General features: G+C 46.1%; 1 protein-coding gene across 1 annotated transcript in view; it reads right to left on the bottom strand.

Annotated features, from left to right (window-relative positions):
* Positions 1-22,286, bottom strand: part of LOC147125400 (glypican-4-like) — a 263,841-nt gene that overhangs the window by 69,391 nt on the left and 172,164 nt on the right. Inside the window, exon 2 of the mRNA XM_085995209.1 lies at positions 13,546-13,692. Within this exon, the coding sequence (XP_085851335.1) occupies positions 13,546-13,692 (147 nt within the window). The remainder of the gene's footprint in view (positions 1-13,545; positions 13,693-22,286) is intronic.

The raw sequence follows: 22,286 nt of genomic DNA, 5'->3' as shown, positions 1-22,286 counted from the left end.
CGCCGGCGCTAAATGTCTACTGAATTTGGGCGTAGGCGCAGATCGGTCTGCGCCCGGGCGCTAAGTGCCTAGCGCTGGAAATATACCCCTCTTATGGCGTTAACGGCTGGCGAACGCAACTGAATTTCTAGGCCTGAATGTCTACACTGTCAGACAGTTTAAGTGTTGTGCATCATTCTTATGTTGAGGACGTATATAGCACAGGGAGTCATCACACCATCCCACGCTCTGAAAGAACGTACCAACATGCAATCAGATATCATTTATACACTCCAACGGGACAGAGTCTTTGTAAATCTGTGCGTTACGTCAAGGCAGAGTTTTAACTGCAAGAAATCTCAATCGGAAAGTAACCTAACATAACTAGCCAGTCTGTAACATCCTTCATCAATTCTGGGCTAATTCAAGTCACAACCGATGAGCTGCACTGCATTCATTAAAATTAAAGACAACAAAATTAATTTGTGGTAAAATTACAAAAATAACAGATTATAAAGTCAGACAATTTTTATGTACGGCATTTATAGAATGACTGGAAGCCTGGATATTGCCATAGCCCAGAACCAGTGATTGAATGAAGATACGGAGTGGGGCTTCAATCCAAACTGACTCAGGCGTGAATGCTACCGCTGAGTCACGGCTAATACTTGAGAATACTTTTAAAATGACACATGGATACTTCATTTCAACTTTCTCAAACAGGGGTGGCTCTTTAGTGTACTGGAGTTAGTTTTGAGGAACATTGACAATCGCCATCCTTCTTCCAGTTGAATATTTGCGTTACAAAAAAAGCAGTTCTGTAAAAAATGCATTTCTTTTGACCAAGCTTTACATTGTACATTACACTTGAAGTAAAAGCTTGTCGTTTTCTTCAAGTGCCAGAGAAACTTCCCCAGCAACAGAAATCGCCCTCTAAGAGATTACATAGAAGTTAGAGTTTTGCCCAGCCAGCCCATGTGATGTTTATCCTCCCATGTGCCCACCCTATTCCCATATCTATTTAGAATTCAGAATTTATTCTCCTTTCCTTCATCCACCTATCTAACCAGTTATTAAATGTTGGCATGGTCTCTGTTTCAATCATTAACTCCAGATTGCATTCCACAGCGTCACAACACTGTGTAAGGTTTATCCTGCTGTATCCTAAATCTCTTGCATTTAATATTGACCCGTATTTTCCGATCGCAGGCCTGCCGCGGGCGGAGGCCTGCGATCTGGAAAAATCTGCGCCCTTACCGGAGGGCTCCCGGGACGCACACACTTCCGCTCCTGGGCCTCACCAAACTGCAGGGCTCACATATCCCAGAGGCGCATGTAGTTTGCAGCGTTCCTGGGATCATGTGGGCCATGGGGAGCCAATCACAGAAAGGAATCTCCCTTCATACATTTGACAGGAAGACCTGTCAAATATATGAATGGCGATCAATGAAAAAAATAGTAAAACTTTAAATACATTTTTTTTTTAAATCACACTTTTAAAATGACTTGAAATTACAATAAATTAAGTATTTTAAACAAAAATATAATTTTTTGAAAAAAATAATTAAAGTTTTTTACGGGGCTAAAAATAAGCTTACTTTTTTAAAGTATTTTTAAATGATAAATCAGTGGAAATTTTTTTTTTACCTTATCCTGGTAAAAGCAGGCCTTATGCTTGCTTTTACCAGGCGTAAGAATTGTAAGGGTTTTCTGCGGGCGGAGGGTCTCCAAAAAGCGGAACTATCCGCCCGCAGAGGCCCTCCTCCAGGGCAGCCGGAGGATCTGTCAAGCCCTTTCTTGACAGATCAGAAATACCGGTTTTCAGCGTATGCGTTGTGCATGCCTGAAACCGGCATTTCCGATGTCCCTACGGGTGGATACACAGCACGTGCACACCCGTAGGGATCAGAATATCCAGCCCCTTTTATTTATGGCCCCTTGTTCTAGATTCCTCAACCACTGGAAACAGTCTATTTCCAAGGACTCTGTCTCATCCCTTCATAATTTTAGACACCTCCATCAAATCATCCCTTAATCTCCTCTATTCTAACAAAAACAGCTCTACTCAAATATACGCAGCTCCAGATTAACAGAATACATTGTGCGTTACACTGTTTAACGCTCCTGCCCTCTGATTTACTGGAGGAAATACTGTGGGAAACCCACTATCGGGAGAGATTTTGTCTGTACCAATCAGGTTTTTCACACTGAGGTTACTGATATTTATTGATCAAATCTCCTACCTGTCTGTGTTTCATATATTTCTACTCTACAGGAGTTGGTGTAATTTGTAGAATATTGTACCTTCCCACTGGCTCTGTGTCTGTAGCCACCGCCTGGCACGGTACTAAGTGGGCCCGTACCGAATAACCAGGGTTAATTCATCACCTCCAACTGCTCCTGCCCTCTCTGCGACACATGTGGAATACCAATATCCCCGAGTGTTAAACAAAATCTGTCCAGAAACCCAAATGCAGGACAGAATCCATCCCTAGGGTTTGGCCCATGGCACGGCACGTGTGTTTCTCCACATATCCAAGTGGACGCAGTGTTAACTTTTCACCCCATCCCCCCTCCATATACGCCAGTGATGCTGGTTACTGAATTGAAATATTAACAGACTTTTACTGGAATAATTAGCAGCTTTGAGATACAAAGTTAGTTTCCTTTTCCAACAGTACATGGCCAAAAGATTATAGGTGTTCTCATTTTAAACACCATTATGGGAGTGAAAACAGAAAATGACAAATACTGAAGCCCTGACACCAACAAGCACAAACCATCGAGATGGAGTTTCAAAATATTCTCATGCACTTTGAAAAATATGAACAGGTTTTTGCTTAACCCCCAAGATGCAATCTGGTGAAACAATGAACTCCAATTGTTGTATAAATTAATGTAGCTAGATTAGGTCACATGCAAATGAGGATTTTCTAGAATCTAGCTTACAAACCAGAAAAAGGTGGTGGCATACTCCCAACAGAGGCATTCTTCACCAACGTTCTCAGTTATTCCTCAGGCTATCACAATCCGTGGGGTAGGACAAGAAGCAGAAAGGAAGGAACTTTCACTTGACCTGAAGGAGCCTTTCTCTTTCGGTTTTCCACACCCCCACCCTCAAAAGTTTCATCGATGTTCATTTTTAACAAAGCAGAAAAACCCAGTGCTGCCGCCGAGGAGAACAGGGGAATGCAAGGGGTCTGGTTAAAATAACCATCCCGCCATAAACAAAAGTTATACAGGACTCCTGACTCAAAGATTAAATCATGATCATTTGGTGAGCTAGAAGGTACAGCCATCGTTTGGAGTCCAGTATTTTTCAGAGGTGTTGTCATAATGAAGATAGTCAGAAAAGAAACAAAATCCCAAAAAGGACTCCTTCTACTGAGCCCAACTCCTGGGCTCAGGTTCTCTTTTCCCACAGACTACTATCGTCTGTAATTAATTGTGAAATCTGAGGCAGAATGACAGGAACAGAAAACATCAAGTCTGAAATGAAACCTGCAAACTTCCCCCAAAATCATGCCCCACATACCAGCTCATTGCAACTTATCAACCTTCTTCTCAATCATTGAAACTACAGAAAGTAACCATGACTTTTCATTTTCTGTCCATATACGATGCAATACGAAAACGAATTTAAAAAAATGCTCCATTCTCCTCCTTACATTCAAATGGCAAGTCAGTACCGAGGAGGCAGAGTGCAACAAGGAGCCTCCCCTGTAGAGTGGGAAAGATCCAGGCTGTACTGAGACAGCCATCACTGCACAGAGCATCCTACTGGAACATCCAGCAACTAAACCATCGTCACGGAAGGGAAGAAGTCAATGACCTAGTCAAACACCGAGTCTCTGTCCATAACAGATGTTTGGCCAGAAAGGATTTTGTTATTGAGTTGATCTCCCTCTTGGGCTCTGCCGCAGGTGAGCACGAGTAAAATTATCCACTTCAGCCAGCTTTACCCCAGTTAAATCAGAAACTTCAGCCAGCTTTACCCCAGTTAAATCAGAAACTTCAGCCAGCTTTACCCCAGTTAAATCAGAAACTTCAGCCAGCTTTACCCCAGTTAAATCAGAAACTTCAGCCAGCTTTACCCCAGTTAAATCAGAAACATGTTTTGGAACCAGGTGAGAAGCTAAGCAAGGATCTACATGTTAATTTTCTGAGAGCCACAGAAAGCAATCCCACTCCAACCTTATTCTAGCAAGTCATAAAAAATGCCACATATGTAAATTATTTCCATGTTGGAGGAGCGTTACAGCATTGGCTGATGTACATCACCCAACTGGCCATTGCTCACATGTACTTGGACAGTGGGCTTTGGCAGGATATTTGACAATGATGGGGGGGGAGATCACAGGCAGCCCCCTTCTTATGTCCACATACCCAGACTCTCCCACACAGGTTACTGGGTGATGAACAGAAATCCTGCATCATATTTCTCCCCGACTATCCCAGGGTGCCGAGACCAATTGTAGCAGTCGGACCAACCCTTTAAGAATAACAAAGCCCCGTACAGACCTGTATAGCTCAGTCACATGGTGCCTTTACTAGGCGGGGCACTGGGGAGTACCTCCTACCTCCTTTCTTTTTATTTAAAAAACATGGACCAGGCAAGAAAGAGAAAGGAAGAGTGTGAAAGTTTAGTGCCTCTCCTGATCCAGTCCCCACACCATTTACTGCCCCAACACACAGATGCTGGCGAGCAACATCCCTCCACCATTTGCCAACGCGTCTCTCTGACAGGTGTGTGCTATTCATTCAGAGCAAGCATCATCAACTCGCTCAATGCAAGCGGCCGCCTGGCCGAGATCAGACACTCTGTACTCGGCATTACAAACTCCGACATAAGGCTACTATTGTCCTGCAGTGCAGCCCAAGAAACAGGAGCAGGAGTAGGAGTAGATCAATCGGCCTCTCGAGCCTGCTCAATAAGATCATGGCTGATATAAGCTTGGTCTCAACACCACTTTTGCGCTCTCTCCCCATACCCCTTGTAGTTCAAAAATCTGTCTATCTCCACCTTGAATATATTCAATGACTCCACCTCCACAGCTCTCTGGGTTGGAGAATTCCAAAGATTCACGACCCTCAGAGAAGAAATTCCTCCTCATCTCCGTCTTAAATGGGCGACCCCTTATTCTGAAACTATGCCCCCTAGTTCTAGATACCCCCACTAGGGGAAACATCCTCTCAGCATCCACCCTGTGAATCCCCCTCAGAATCTTATGTTTCAATAAGATCTCCTCTCATTCTTCTAAACTCCAATGAGTATAGGCCCAACCTGCTCAACCTTTCGTCATATGTCAACCCCTTCATCCCAGGAATCAACCTAGTGAACCTTCTCTGCACTGCCTCCAATACAAGTATATCTTTCCTTAAATATGGAGACCAAAACTGTACGCAGTACTCCAGGTGTGGTCTCACTAGCGCCCTGTAAAGTTGCTTCAAAACTTCCCTACTTTTATACGCCATACCCCTTGCAATAAAGGCCAACATTCCATTAGACTTCCTAATTACTTGCGGTACCTGCAGGCTAACTTTTTGTGTTTCGTGTACTAGGACACCCAGATCACTTTCTACCGCAGCATTTTGTAGTCTCACTTCATTTAATTAATAATTTGCTTTTTCATTCTTCTTTCCAAAGTGGATAACCTCACATTATCCTCCATCCAAATTTTTGCCCACTCACTTAACCTATCTATATCCCTTTGCAGGCTCTTTGTGTCCTCCTCACAACTTGCTAACCCACCTATCTTTGTATCATCAGCAAATTTGGCTACAGTACACTAGGTCCCTTCATCCAAGTCATTAATATAGATTGTAAATAGTTGAGGCCCCCGCACTGATCGCTGTGGCACCCCACTAGTTACTCATTGCCAACCGGAAAATGACCCATTTATCCCGACTCTCTGTTTTCTGTTACTTAGCCAATCCCATTATCCATGCCAATATATTACCCCCAACCCCGTGCGCTCTTATCTTATGCAGTACCTTTTTATGTGGCACCTTATCGAATGATTTCTGGAAATCCAAATACACTACATCTCCTGTGGAATTATAGACCGGTAAGCCTGAAATCGGTAGTGGGGAAATTGCTAGAGTCCATTATAAAAGATGTAATAGCAGAGCACTTGGAAAACAGTGACAGCATCGGACAAAGCCAACATGGATTTACAAAAGGTAAATCATGCTTGACTAATCTACTGGAATTTTTTGAGGATGTAACTGGTAGAATAGATAAGGGAGAACCAGTGGATGTGGTGTATTTGGACTTTCAGAAGGCTTTCGATAAGGTCCCGCATAAGAGATTAGCGTGCAAAGTTAAATCACATGGGATTGGGGGTAAGGTACTGACTTGGATAAAGAACTGGTTGGCAGACAGGAAGCAAAGAGTTGGAATAAATGGGTCTTTTTCCGAGTGGTAGGCAGTGACTAGTGGGGTACCGCAAGGATCGGTCGTAGGACCCCAGCTATTCACAATATATATTAATGATCTAGACGAGGGAACTAGATGTAATATCTCCAGGTTTGCAGATGACACAAAGCTGGGTGGGCGTGTGTGCTGTGAGGAGGATGCCGAGAAACTCCAGTATGATTTGGACAGGTTGGGTGATTGGGCAGATGCATGATAATGTGGATAAATGCGAGGTGGCAAAAACAGGAAGACAGGTTATTATCTGAACGGCAATAGATTGGGAGAAGGGGAAGTGCAATGAGACCTGGGTGTCCTTGTGCACCAGTCGCTGAAGGTAATCATGCAGGTGCAGCAGGCGGTTAAGAAGGCAAATGGTATGTTGGCCTTCATAGCGAGAGGATTCGAGTACAGGAGCAAGGATGTCTTGCTGCAGTTGTACAGGGCCTTGGTGAGACCACATCTTGAGTATTGTGTACAGTTTTGGTCGCCTTATCTGAGGAAGGATGTTCTTGCCATGGAGGGAGTGCAGCAATGAGTCACCAGACTGATACCTGGGATGGCAGGAATGACGTATGAGGAGAGATTGGGTCGATTGGGCTTATACCCGCTGGAGTTTAGAAGAATGAGAGGGGATCTCATTGAAACTTATAAAATTCTAACAGGACTAGACAGACTAGATGCAGGAAGGATGTTCCCGATGGTCCGGGAGTCCAGAACCAGGGGTCACAGTCTAAGGATAAGGGGTAGGCCATTTAGGACAGAGATGAGGAGGAATTTCTTCACCCAGAGAGTGGTGAACCTGTGGAATTCTCTACCACAGAAGGCAGTAGAGGTCAATTCATTAAATATATTCAAGAAGGAGTTGGATATATTTCTTAAGGCTAAAGGGATCAAGGGATATGGAGAGAAGGCAGGAACGGGTACTGAGTTTGGATGATCAGCCATGATCTCATTGAATGGTGGAGCAGGCTCGAGGGGCCAAATAGCCTATTCCTGCTCCTACCTTCTATGTTTCTATCCTCTAAGGGACCAACATTTACATTAGCTACACTCTTCCTTTTTATATACCTGTAGCAGCTCTTACTGTCTGTTTTTATATTATTTGCTAGTTAACTCTCATACTCTATCTTCACTCTCTATAATTATTTTAGGCATCCTTTGCTGGTTTCTAAAAATTTCCCCAATCCTCTGGCCTACCACTAATCTTCGCAACATTGTATGCCTTTTCTTTCAATTTGATACCATCCTTAACTTCCTTAGTTAGCCACGGATGGTGCATCCTTCTCAGAGAGCCTTTCTTTCTCACTGGAATATACCTTTGCTGAGATTCATGAAATATCTCCTTAAATGTCTGTCACTGCTGATCTACCATCTTACCCTTTAATCTATTTTCCCAGTCCACTTTAGCCAACTCTGTCCTCATACCCGTGTAATTGCCTTTATTTAAGTTTAGGACACTAGTTTCAGACCCAAGTTTCTCACCCTCAAACTGAATTTGAAATTCTACCATGCTATGATCACTCTTCCCTAGGGGATCCTTTACTATGAGATCATTAATTAATCCTGTCACATTACACATTACCAGATCTAAAATAGCCTGCTCCCTAGTTGGTTCCTCAACTTATTGCTCTAAGAAACCATCCCAAATACACACTATGAACTCCTCCAAGGCTACCCTTGCCAATTTGATTTGTCTAATCTATATGATGATTAAAATCTCCCATGATTATTGCAGTACCTTTCTTACAAGCCCCCATTATTTCTTGATTTATACTCTGTCCTACAGTATAGCTACTGTTAGGGGGCCTGTAGACCACTCCCACCAGTGACTTCTTACCCTTACTATTTCTTATCTCCACCCAAACTGATTCTACATCTTGAGCTTCTGAGCCAATATCATTCCTCACCACTGCAGTGATCTCATCCTTTATTAACAGAGTTACCCCACCTCCTTTTCCTTTCTGCCTATCCTTCCGAAATGTCAAATACCCCTGAATATTCAGTTCCCAGCCTTGGTCACCTTGCAACCATGTCTCTGTAATGGCTATCAGATCATACCCATTTATTTCTAATTGTGCTGTCAACTCATCTATCTTGTTACGAATGCTGCGTGCATTCAGATAAAGAGCCTTTAATTTTACCTTATCATTTTTTCTTACTCTGACTCTATTTTCTGGTGCACTCTTATGTTTGTACGCTCTTCCAGTTCCTGATACATTCTGGTTATCGTTACCCCTCTCGTTGCTCTGCTCTATTGCCTTCTCCTTTCTCTTTGCCTTCCTAAATACCCCTTCTCCTGAACCCCTATCTTCTATTTCCAGCTTCGCTTTTCGCCCTTCTGATTCTACCCTCAGGTTCCCATCCCCCTGCCAAGCTAGTTTAAACCCTCCCCAACAGCACTAGCAAACCCCACCGCGAGGATATTGGTCCTGTTCCCGTTAAGGTGCAACCCGTCTGGCTTGTAGAGGTCCCACCTCCCCCAGAACGGTTCCAATTCCTCAGGAATCTAAAGCCCTCCCTTCTACACCACCTCTCCAGCCATGCATTCATCTGCTCGATCTTCCTATTTCTGTACTAACTAGCACGTGGCACTGGTAGTAATCCGGAGATTACTACCTTTGAGGGAGGTCCTGTTTTTTAACCTCTTTCCTAGCTCCCTAAACTCTGCCTGAAGGACCGCCTCCCTCTTTCTACCTATGTCGTTGGTACCGATATGGACCACAACCACGACCTCTGGTTGTTCACCCTTCCCCCCTCAGAATGCCCTGCAGCCGTTCAGTGACATCCTTGACCCTGGAATCAGGGAGGCAACATACCATCCGGGAGTCACGTCTGCGGACGCAGAAACACCTGTCTGCTCCCCTAACTATTGAATCCCCTATCACTATTGCTCTCCCTCTCCTCTTCCCTCTTCCCACTCCCCCCCTCCCCCCCATCCTCTCAGCAAAGATATATTCCAGTGAGAAAGAAAGACTCTAAGAGAAGGATGAACCATCCGTGGCTAATTAAGGAAGTAAAGGATGGTATCAAATTGAAAACAAAGGCATACAATATTGCGAAGAATAGCGAAAGGACAGAGGATTGGGAAATTTTTAAAAAGCAGCAAGGACGACTAAAAAAATGATAGAGCGAGAAGGCAGTTGAGGCCAATTCATTAAATATATTCAAGAAGGAGTTGGATATATTTCTTAAGGCTAAAGGGATCAAGGGATATGGGGAGAAAGCAGGGACAGGGTACTGAGTTTGGATAATCAGCCATGATCTCATTAAATGGCGGAGCAGGCTCGAGGGGCCGAATGGCCTATTCCTGCTCCGATGTTCTGTGTTTCTATGAAAGGTTGAGCAGGTTGGGCCTATACTCATTGGAGGTTAGAATAATGAGAGGGGATCTTATTGAAACATAAAAGATTCTGAAGGGGCTTGACAGTGTTGATGTAGAGAGGATGTTTCCCCTCGTGGGGGAATCTAGAACTAGGTGACATAATTTCAGAATAAGGGGGCACCCTTTTAAAACGGAAATGAGGAGGAATTTCTTCTCTCCGAGGGTTGTGAATCTTTGGAATTCTCTTCCCCAGAGAGCTGTGGAGGCTGGGGCATTGAATATATTGAAGGTGGAGAGTGACAGATTTTTGAATGGTAAGGGAGTCAAGGATTATGGGGAGCGGGCAGGGAAGTGGAGTTGAGGCCAGGATCAGATCAGCCATGATCTTATTGAATGGCGGAGCAGGCTCGAGAGGCCAAATAACCTACTCCTGCTCCTACTTCTTATGTCCTTATGTGAACACAATCAGAGTGGATCGCAAGCAGAGTGCAAGAATTTGGTGAGAGCAGGTATCAGTGATGAGTAGGAAGGTGGTTGGGACGTCTAACTAAAACGGAGCCAGGGAACCCAAGGACTCTAAGTTAATAGACATGAGAGCGGACCTGCGAGATAGCGAGAGGAGCGGCCTGAGAGCCAGAGCCCAGGAAGCGCGAGTGTCAGGGAGCATGGTAAAAAAACTTAACATCAGCACAACGAAAGGAGCTGATTGTTGCGTATCTGCCGATTTTAAAAAAATTTCTGTTAAGTTAGTCAATAGTCTATTAAATAGAGGCATGGCAGGGCACCTCAGTCCTGGTGGAATGCACATCTTGTGCCATGTGGGAACTCCTGGACAACCACGTGTGCAGGAAGTGTCATTAGCTGGAGGAGCTCGAGCTCCGGGTTTCGGAGCTTGAGCAGCAGCTGGTGTCACTGCGGTGCATCCGTGAGGCTGAGAGCTACGTGGATAGCATGTTTCAAGTGGTGGTCACCCCGCAGCGCAAGACTGTACAGGCAGAGAGGGAATGGGTGACCACCAGACAGACAAGGCTGACCAGGTAGGTAGTGCAAGAGTCCCCCGAGTGCATCTCACTCTCTAACCGGTACTCATGGGGAGGGCGATGCTTACACTGGGGAGTACAGCCAAAGCCAAGTCCATGACATCACAGGTGGCTCAGCTAGTACCCGGGGGGGGCGGGTGCGAAGGAGGAAGCTCAGGAAAGCAATAGGAATAGGGCATTCAATAATTAGGGGAACAAACAGGTGCTTCTGCGGCCACAGATGTGATTTCAGGATGGTATGTTGCTCCCTGGTGCCAGGGTCAAGAATGTCACTGAGCGGCTGCAGAACATTTTGAGGGGGGGGGGTAAGAGTGAACAGACAGAGGACATGGTCCATATCAGTATCAACAACATAGGCAAAAAGTGGAATGAGTTCCTGCAGGCAGATATTAGGGAGCTAGGAAAGAGATTAAAAAGCAGGACCTCAAAAGGTAGTATTCTCCAGATTACTCCCGGTGCCATGAGCTAATGAGTACAGGAATAGGCGGATAGAGCAGATGAACACGTGGCTGGAGAGATGGTGCAAGAGGGAGGGCTTTAGATTCCTGGGACATTGGGACCGGTTCTCTGGGGAGGTGAGACCTGTACAGGCCAGACGGGTTGCACCTCAACAGAGCCAGGACCAATATCCTCGCTGCGGGAGGGGGGGGGGTTGCTAGTGCTGTTGGAGAGGGTTTAAACTATATTTGGCACGGGGATGGGCACCAGGATATAGTATTAGAAAGGAGAAACAAGGTGCACAAAGGATTGCGAGAGACAGATAGCACTAGAGTAAGAAATAGTACGGTATCAGGTTTGGTCAGACTAAGAGAATACAAGGACTAAGATAGGTTTACAGTGCATGTGTGTAAACGCATGAAGCATGGTAAATAAGATTGGTAGCTGCAGGCACAAATAGCCACATGGGAATGTAAGGTTGTGGTGATAACAGAGACCTGGCTCAAAAAAGGGCAGGATTGGGTACTAAATATTCCTGGATAAAAGGTGTTCAGGAAAGATAGGGAAGGAAAAAAAGGAGGTGGGGTGGCAGTAATGATTAAGGAGAATGTTACAGTGCTGGAGAGAGAGGATGTCCTGGAGGGGCCAAAGACAGAATCTATTTGGCTAGAGTTAAGAAACAACAGAGGTGCCATTACACTACTAGGTGTATTCTATAGGCCATCAACTAGCGGGAAGGATATAGAACAGCAAATTTGCAAGGAAATTACAGAGAGGTGCAAGAACTATAGAGTAGTGATAATGGGGGACTTCAACTATCCTAATATAGACTAGGATAGTAATAGTGTAAAGGGCAGAGAGGGGGAAGAATTTCTGAAGTGTGTTCAAGAGAACTTTCTTGACCAGTACGTTTCTGGTCCAACGAGGCAGGAGGCATTGCTGGATCTGGTTCTGGGGAGTGAGGTAGGTCAAGTGGAGCAAGTGTCAGTAGGGGAACATTTAAGGAACAGTGATCATAGTATCATAAGGTTTAGATTAGCTATGGAAAGGACAGGGAGCAATCTAGAGTAAAAATACTTAATTGGAAGAAGGACAATTTCAGTGGGTTGAGAATGGATCTGGCCCGGGTAAATTGGTTTCAAAGATTGGCAGGCAAAACTGTAATTAAACAATGGGCTGCCTTTAAAGAGGAGATGGTTCGGGTACAGTCGCAGTACATTCCCACTAGGGGGAAAGGTAGGACAACCAAAGTCAGAGCTCCCTAGATAGAGAGCAAAATGAAGCAGAAAAAGTGTGTGTATGACAAATGTCAGGTTCCAAATACAAGTGAGAACCAGACTTAATATAGAAAGTTCAGAGGGGAAGTGAAAAAGGAAATAGGAGGGACAAAGAGGGAGTACGAGAATAGATTGGCAGCTAACATAAAAGGGAATCCAAAACTCTTCTATAGGCATATAAATAGTAAACGGGTAGGAAGAGGAGCCGATTAGGGACCAACAAGGAGACCCACACATGGAGGCAGAGGGTATAGCTGAGTTACTAAATGAGTACTTTGCGTTTGTCTTTACCAAGGAAGAAGATGCTGCCAGAGTCATAGTGAAAGAGGTGGTAGTTGAGATACTGGTTAGGAGAAAAATTGATAAAGAGGAGGTACTAGAAAGGCTGGCTGTACTTAAAGTAGATAAGTCACCAGGACTGGATGGGATGCATCCTGGTAGAATAGATGGGGGAGAGCCAGTAGATGTGGTGTACCTGGACTTCCAAAAGGCCTTCGATAAGGTCCCACATAAAAGATTAGCATGGAAAATTGAGGCTCATGGGATAAAGGGGAAAGTATTGGCGTGGATAGGGAACTGGCTGTCAGATAGAAAACAGAGAGTTGGAATAAACGGCTCATTTTCTGAATGGCAGGCAGTAACAAGTGGGGTACCACAGGGATCTGTCCTGGGCCCCCAGCTGTTCACAATTTACATTAATGACCTGGATCAGGGAGTCGGATGCAGCATTTCCAAATTTGCAGACGACACTAAACTAGGAGGGGGGGTGGGCTCAGAGGAAGAGACCAGGAAGCTCCAGAGCGATTTGGACAGACTGGGCGATTGGGCGGATAAATGGCAGATGCACTATAATGTGGACAAGTGCGAAGTTATCCACCTTGGGTGCAGGAACGGGAGGGCAAATTATTATTTAAATGGCAATAGATTGGGAGAGGGGGAAGTACAGAGAGACCTGGGTGTTCTTGTACACCAGTCACTGAAGGCGAGCATGCAGGTGCAACAGGCGGTCAAGAAGGCAAACGGTATGCTGGCCTTCATAGCAAAAGGGTTAGAATACAGGAACAGGGATACCTTGCTGCAGCTGTACAGGGCACTGGTGAGACCACACCTCGAGTACTGTGTACAGTTTTGGTCGCCTCATCTGAGGAAGGATGTTCTTGCCATGGAGGGGGTGCAGCGGCGATTCACCAGGCTGATACCAGGAATGGCGGGAATGACCTATGAGGAGAGACTATGTAGTTTAGGGATGTACACACTGGAGTTTAGAAGATTGAGAGGGGACCTCATAGAAGTGTATAAAATTCTGACAGGTCTAGACAGACTGGATGCAGAAGGAATGTTTCCCTTGGCGGGTGAGAACAGAACTAGAGGACATAATTTAAGGATAAGGGCTAAACCATTTAGGACAGAGATGAGGGGGAATTTCTTCACTCAGAGAGTGGTGAACCTGTGGAACTCATTGCCACAGAGGGCAGTGTACGCCAGCTCATTAAATATATTTAAGAGGGAATTAGATATATTTCTATGGGCAAAAGGGGTTAAGGGTTACGGAGAGAAGGCGGGGACGGGATACTGAATTAAAGGATCAGCCATGATCTCATTGAATGGCGGAGCAGGCACGAAGGGCCGAATGGCCTACTCCTGCTCCTATCTTCTATGTATCTATGTATCTATGTATCCTAGGATGCTGAGAGAAGTAAAGGTGGAAATTGCAGCGGTTCTGGCCATAATCTTCCAATCATCCTTAGATACAGGGGTGGTGTCAGAGGACTGGAGAATTGCAAATGTTACACCCTTGTTCAAAAAAGGCTGTAAAGTTAAACCCAGCAACTACAGGCCAGTCAGTTTAACCTCGGTACTGGGGAAGCTTTTAGAAATGATAATCCAGGACAAAGTTAACAATCACTTGGACAAGTGTGGATTAATTAAGGAAAGCCAGCATGGATTTGTTCAAGGCAAATCGCGTTTAACTAACTTGATTGAGTCTTTTTGATGAGGTAATAGAGATGGTTGATGAGGCAATACAGTTGACGTAGTGTACATGGATTTCCAAAAGGCGTTTGATTAAAGTGTCACATAATAAGCTTGCCTGCAAAGTTGAAACCCATGGAATAAAAGGGACAGTGGCAGCATGGATACGAAAATTAGCTAAGTGAAAGGAAAGTGCAGTGGTGAACGTTTGTTTTTCCAGACCGGGGTCGGTACTAGGGCCACTGCTTTTCTTGATATACATTAATGACTTGGACTTGGGTGTACAGGGCACAGTTTCAAAATCTGCAGATGACTTGGAAGTATAGTGAACAGTGAGGAGGATAGTGATAGACTTCAAGAGGATATAGACAGGCTGGTGCAATGGGCGGACATGTGGCAGATGAAATTTATCGCAGAAAAGTGCGAAGTGGTACATTTTGGTAGGAAGAATGAGGAGAGACAATATAAACTAAAGGGTACAATCCTAAAAGGGGTGCAGGAACAGAGAGACCTGGGGGTATATGTGAACAAATCGTTGAAGGTGGCAGGGCAGCAGTTAAAAAAGCATATGGGATCCTGGGCTTTATAAATAGAAGTATACAGTACAAAAGCAAGGAAGCTATGATGATCCTTTATAAAACACTGGTTCGGCCTCGACTGGAGTATTGCATCCAATTCTGGGCACCGCACTTTAGGAACGATGTGAAGGCCTTAGAGAGAGTGCAGAAAAGATTTACAAGAATGGTTCCAGGGATGAGGGACTTCAGTTACGTGGATAGACTGGAGAAGCTGGGGTTGTTCTCCTTAGAGCAGAGAAGGTTGAGAGGAGATTTGATAGAGGTGTTCAAAATTATGAGGGGTCTAGACAGAGTAGATAGAGAGAAACTGTTCCCATTGGCGGAAGGGTCGAGAAATAGAGGACACAGATTTAAGGTCCCACACAAGAGGTTGGCGATCAAAATTAGGGCACATGGAATTGGGGGTAATATACTAGCATGGATTGAGAATTGGTTAACAGACAGAAAACAAAGAGTAGGGATAAACGGGTCTTTTTCAGGATGGCAGGCTGCGACTGGTGGGGTACCGCAAGGATCGGTGCTTGGGCCCCAGCTATTCACAATCTATATCAATGATTTGGATGAGGGGACTAAATGTAACATTTCCAAATTTGCTGATGATGCGAAGGTAGGTGGCAGTGTCAGCTGTGAAGAGGATGTGAAGAGGCTTCAAGGGGATCTCAACAGGCTCAGTGAATGGGCGAGAACATGGCAGATGGAATATAATGTGGATAAATGTGAAGTTATCCACTTTGGTAGAAAAAACAGAAAGGCAGAGTATTTCCTAAATGGTGAAGGATTGGGGAATGCAAATGCTCAAAGGGACCTGGGTGTCCTTGTTTATGAGTCACTGAAAGTGAATGTGCAGGTGCAGCAAGCCATTAGGAAGGGAAATGATATGCTGGCCTTTATTACAAGAGGATTTCAGTACAGGAGTAAAGAAGTCTTACTCCAATTATATAGGGCCTTGGTGAGACCACACCTGGAGTACTGTGTACAATTTTGGTCTCCTTACCTAAGGAAGGATATACTTGCCTTAGAGGGAGTGCAACGAAGGTTCACGAGATTAATTCCTGGGATGGCGAGACTGTCGTATGAGAAGAGACTGACTAAACTAGGCCTGTATTCTCTTGAATTCAGAAGAATGAGAGGGGATCTCATTGAAGCGTACATAATTATTACAGGGCTTGATAGGGTGGATGCTGGGAGAATGTTTCCCTTGGCTGGGGAGTCTAGAACCAGGGGTCAGTCTCAGGATAAAGGGTAGGCCATTCAGGACTGAGATGAGAAGAAATTTCTTCACACAGAGGGTGGTGAATCTTTGGAATTCTCTACCCCAGAGGGCTGTGGAGGCTCAGTCATTGGGTATATTCAAAACAGAAGTCGATAGATTTCTGACTAGTAAGGGCATCAAGGGATATGGCGATAGGGCCGGTGAATGGAGTTGAGGCAGAAGATCAGCCATGATCTCATTGAATGGCGGAGCAGGCTCGAAGGGCCAAATGGCCTATTCCTGCTCCTATTTCTTATGTTCTTAAGGTGATTGGCAGAAGAACCAAAGGCAACATGAGGAAAAGCTTTTTTACACAGCGAGTGATTAGGATCTGGAATGTACTGCCCGAGAGGGTGGTGGAGGCGGAGGCAGATTGAATCGTGGCTTTCAAAAGGGAATTGGATAAGTACCTGAAGAAACAAATTTGCAGGGCTACGGGGAAAGGGCGGGGGAGTGGGACTAGCTGAAGTGCTCTTGTAAAGAGCTGGCACGGGCTCGACGGGCCGAATGGCCTCCTTCTGTGCTGTAACCATTTTACGATTGTGCCATTTAGTTCATATTAGTTCATATTGCCTCTCCTCATTCTTCCTACCAAAATGCATCACTTCACACTTCTCTGCGTTAAATTTCATCTGCCTCGAGTCTGTCCAATTCACCAGGCAGTTTATGTCCTCCTGAAGTCGGTTCTCCCTGTTTACTATATTCCTGAGTTTCATGTCATCTGAAAACTTTGAAATTATGCCCCTATACCAAAGTCCAGGTCATTAATATATATCAAGAAAAGCAGTGGCCCTGGAGAACTCCACTGTATACCTCTCCCCAGTCTGAAACACAACCGTTCACAACTAATCTCTGCTTTCTGTCGCTTAGTCAATTTTGTATCCATGATGCACTGTTCCTTTACCTACTTTGTCAATCGCCTTTTGAAAATCCATACACACATCAACCCTCACTGTTACTTCAAGAATTCGATCAAGTTAGTCAAACACGATTTGCCTATAACAACTCCGTGCTGACTTTCATTTCTTAGCACACATTTTTCCAAATGCCAATTAATTTGGTCTCTGATTATTGTCTCAAAGTTTCCCCAACACCGACAAGGGAGAGTGTAACATTTTTAATCTTCCAGTCCTCTGGCACCACTCCCATATCCAAGAAAGATTGGAAGATTGTGGCCAGAGCCTTCGCAATTTCCATCCTTATTTCCTTCAGTAACCTATCCGGACCACGTGACTTTACTACTTTCAGAACTGCCAATTCTCAAGTATCTCCTCTTCATTTTTATGTTATCCAATATCGCCACTGCCTCCTCCTTTACTGCTACATTGGCAGCATCCTCTTCTCTACTGAAGACAGATGCAATATACTCATTTAGTACCTCAGCCATGCCCTCTTGCCTGGATGAGTGCAGCTCCAACAACATTCAAGTGGAGAGTATTCCCTCACGCTCCTTGTAGATGGTGGAAAGGCTTTGGGGAGTCAGGAAGTGAGACACTTGCCGCAGAATCTTCTTAGGCAGTCCCTCGGAACCGAGGATGACTTGCTTCCACACTAAAAATGAGTTCTCAGGTGACTGATGAGTCCAATGCGGGACCTACAGTCTCTGTCACAGGTGGGGCAGACGGTAGTTGAAGGGGCGGGTGGGTGGGGTGGGTGGGGTGCTTGGGTTGACGTGCACTCCTTCCACTGTTTGCGCTTGGCTTCCTCTTGCTCCAGGCGAAGAGACTCGAGGTCTTCGGCACCTTCCCGGATGCTTCTCCTCCACTTTGCGCGGTCTTGAGCCAGGGATTCCCAGGTGTCGGTGGGGATGTTGTACTTTTTCCAAGGAGGCTTTGAGGGTGTCCTTGAAGCATTTCCTCTGCCCACCTGGGGCTCTCTTGCCGTGTTGGAGCTCCGAGTAGAGCGCTTGTTTTGGAAGTCTCTTATCGGGCATGCGGGCGATGTGGCCCGTCCACCGGAGCTGATCGAGCATGGTCAAAGCTTCGATGCTGGCCTGAGCAAGAACACTGACGTTGGTGCGCCTATCCTGCCAATGGATTTGCAGGATCTTGTGGAGGCAGCGTTGGTGGTACCTCTCCAGTGCTTTGAGGTGCCTCCTGTACATGGTGCATGTCTCTGAGGCATACAAGAGGGCGGCTATCACTACTGCTCTGTAGACCATGAGCTTGGTGCTGGGTTTGAGGCCCTGGTCTTCAAACACTCTCTTCCTCAGATGACCGAAGGCTGCACTGGCACACTGAAGGCAGTGTTGGACTTCGTGATCGACATCTGCCATTGTTGACAGTAGGCTCCTGAGGTATGGAAAGTGGTCCACGTTGTCCAAGGACTCGTAATGGATTTTGATAATCGGAGAGCAGTACTGTGTGGCGGGGGCAAGTTGGTAGAGGACCTTTGTCTTATGGATGTTTAGCGTAAGGCCTATGCTCTCGTACGCTTCGGTGACGGTGTTGACGATGGTTTGGAGTTCGACCTCAGAGTGTGCGCAGACGCAAGCTTACGGAGGGTGAGATGGAGCACTGCCGCAAGGAAGATTGAGAAGAGCATTGGTGCGATGACACAGCCTTGCTTGACCCCAGTCCATACGTGAATTGGGTCTGTGGTGGATCCGTTGGTCAGGATCACAGCTTGCATGTCGTCATGAAGCAGGCGGAGGATGGTGATAAACTTTTGAGGGTAGCCGAATTTGAAGAGGACACTCCATAATCCCTCACGGTTGACTGTGTCGAAGGCCTTTGTGAGGCCAAAGAAGGCCATGTACAGCGGTTGGTGCTGTTCCCTGCATTTCTCTTGTAGTTGATGCGCGGTGAAGATCATGGCCTAGAAATTCGTTGGGCTGCGCCACCAGTTAGCGCCCAAAGAGGGCATTTAGTGGTTTTTGCGCCACTGGCCATGCCTCCCGCAATATTTAGCGGGGCGCTAATGGTGGCGTTAGCGTGTAGCGCTGCGCCGCCGCCGATGACGTCATTGGTGTGCGAAGCGCCCCGCTACCGCCCCGAACGCGATATTGGGTCGAGCCCCCCCTCCCCGCCGTAGCACCGGTCGTCAGGGGGGCCTACCTATGGCGGTAGTGGTGCTAATTAAAGGGGAGGTGCGTGGCGGCCATTTTTTTCGCTGGCCGCCTGCCAGCACCTCCTCGTGCCGCCGTCCCCGGCCTCCTGATCCCCGCCATCCCGGGCAGTGCCGGCTGTGTCCCAAGAGCTCGGCACGTCTCTTTTGCCGGCACTCGCGATCAGAGATCGCGCTGGTGCAGGCCCCTCCCCTTTAAGAAGGGGCGGATGGCCTGCAGTACCGCAGCGCGCCGTGCCGCAACGATATTCAGTTTCAGCGCCCCAAGAGGGTCGCGGGGCACCTCGAGCAGCGCCCCGCTTCTGTTTGGGGCGCTGAAACTGAATATCGGGATGGCGCAAGCGGCTCCGTCCGGAGCGGTTATTCTGGCGCCCAGGCGAGCTTGGCGCCCCGTTTGAATTTCTAGGCCCATGTCCATTGTGGCCCTTAGTGGGGGAAATCCATATTGTGACTCTGGGAGGAGCTCTTCAGCACTGGGAGAAGGTGATTATGGAGGATTCTTGCGATGACTTTCCCTGTGCCAGATAGAAGGGAGACTCGTCTGTAATTACCGCAATCGGACTTGTCACCTTTCTTGAAGATGGTCACGATTACGGCGTCTGAGATCCCCTGGCATGCTGCTCTCCTTCCAAATAAGAGAAATGAGTTAATGTATTCGCGCCAATCGTGCTTCTCCGCCATGTTTTAGCGCCTCGGCGGGGATTCCATCTGATCCTGAGGCCTTGTTGTTCTTCAGTTGTCGGATGGCCTTTTCAACCTGATGCCGGGCTGGGGTTGTACTGAGGTGCTGGCGGGTAGCATGCTGCGGGATGGAGTTGAGGACACTCACGTCGAAGACAGAATCTCGGTTAATTTTAATTAATTAGTTAAAGGGTAAGTGCAAGTCATCAAAGAGTGTTGTGAGTTTGGGTAAGAGTGAGAGTTCTTTAATTGTTATTTCTCTTTAAATCATTCTTGATAAGATTACTTAAGCAGTTTAAGTAAAGGGGAAAAGTTAAATATTTGGGATTCTGTTGCTTTAAGAAGAGTAAAACAAGGTTACACTGCAGTAGGAGTAAATTGGCACAGCAGGCAGTGGAAACCAGTTTTCTAACCAATCAGCAGGGGTGATTCATTTGGCTGTAAACAAACAAACAGTATAAAAAGACCAGTCCTAATGCAAGTCATCAAAGAGTGCTGTGAGTTAGGGTAAGTGGAGTGTTAGGTGCTCTTTTCAAACTTTAACTCTGTGGGTTGTAGTTAATAAGGCCTTTCTGGTGCAGAGTGACTGTTGGTAAACCATTTAACTGGTGTAACTAGAGGGATTGATTTAATTTAAATCCAATTAATTAAAGGGGATACTAGCATCTAAAATCGGGCAGAGGGTGTCCATAACTAACAATAAAAAATTTAATTAATTACATAGAATGGAGCAGGTGATGTGCTACTGTTGCGAGATGTGGGAGCCGGTGAACACCATTGAGGCTCACGGTGATTACATCTGTGACAAGTGTCTGCTGCAACAGGAACTCCAGCTCCGTGTTGATGAGCTGGAGTCTGAGCTTCAGACACTGCGACACATCAGGGAGGGGGAGAAGTACCTGGACTCTGTGTATCAGGAGGTGGTCACACCTATGAAGTTAAGTAATTCAGATGTAGCCCATGGTCAGGGACAGGACGGTGTGACTACGAGTGAGGCAGGTACGGGGATCCAGGAGGTAGAGCTGGAGGAGCCGCAGCCCTTGCTCTTGACCAACAGGTTCGAGGTTCTTACTCCCTGTGGGGACAGGAGCAGGGACTGCAGGGAGGATGAGCAACCTGGCCACAGCACCGTGCAACGGGGGGCCATTCAGGAGGGGGGAGTAACTAGAAATGTTGTAGTGGTAGGGGATAGTATTATTAGGGGGATAGAGTTCTCTGCAGCCGAGAGCGAGAGTCCCGAAGGCTGTGTTGCCTACCCGGTGCCAGGGTTAAGGACATCTCCTCTGGGCTGGAAAGAAACTTGCAGTGGGAGGGGGTGGATCCAGTTGTCGTGGTCCATGTTGGTACAAACGACGTAGATAGGACTAGGAAGCCGGTTCTGTTAAAGGAGTATGAGCAGCTAGGGGTCAAATTAAAAAACAGAACCTCAAGGGTAATAATCTCTGGATTATTACCTGAGCCACGAGCGAATTTGGCTAGGACAAATAAAATTAGAGAGTTAAATGCGTGGCTCAAAGACTGGTATGGGAGAAATGGGTTTTGCTTCCTGGGACACTGGCACCAGTACTGGGGCAGGAGGGAGCTGTTCTGTTCGGACGGGCTTCACTTGGCCAGTGTTGGGACTAGAGTCCTGGCAGATCATATAACTAGGGCTGTAGAGAGGGCTTTAAACTAACTAGTGGGGGGGAGGTTCCTAGAGAGCAAATAATAAAAGTGACAACAGAGAAGGTCATAGACTTAGGTAGCAGTGGGGAAATTAAAAACCAGAGCGTGTCAGGAAGGGGCAGAAGGTATGGAGTAAAAGGTAAAGTAATAAAAAGGGCAAAAGCAGGAACTAAGTGTCACAAAACATATTTGAAAGTTCTCTATCTGAATGCACGTAGCATTTGTAACAAAATAGACGAGTTAACGGCACAAATAACTACATATGGGTATGATCTTGTGGCCATTACAGAAATATGGCTGCAATGTGACAATGCCTGGGAATTAAACATACCAGGTTATTTAACGATCAGGAAGGACAGGCAGGAAGGAAGGGGAGGTGGGGTGGCTAGTTAATAAAGGAAGGAATCACTGTAATACAGAGAAATGATATTGGGTCAAAAGATCAGGATAATGAAACAGTTTGGGTGGAGGTAAGGAATAATAAGGGGAAAAAAACACTAGTGGGCGTAGTCTATAGGCCTCCGAACAGTTGCAACTCTGTTGGACGGAGTATCAATCAGGAAATAGTTGAGGCTTGTAATAAGGGAGCATCTATAATT

Source organism: Somniosus microcephalus, chromosome 1 (assembly GCF_052327205.1).
Source record: "Somniosus microcephalus isolate GS21.2 chromosome 1, FLI_Smic_1.0, whole genome shotgun sequence".
NCBI lineage: Eukaryota > Metazoa > Chordata > Chondrichthyes > Squaliformes > Somniosidae > Somniosus > Somniosus microcephalus.
The sequence above is the reverse complement of the archived record's forward strand: the minus strand, read 5'-3'. Positions and strand labels throughout refer to the sequence as shown.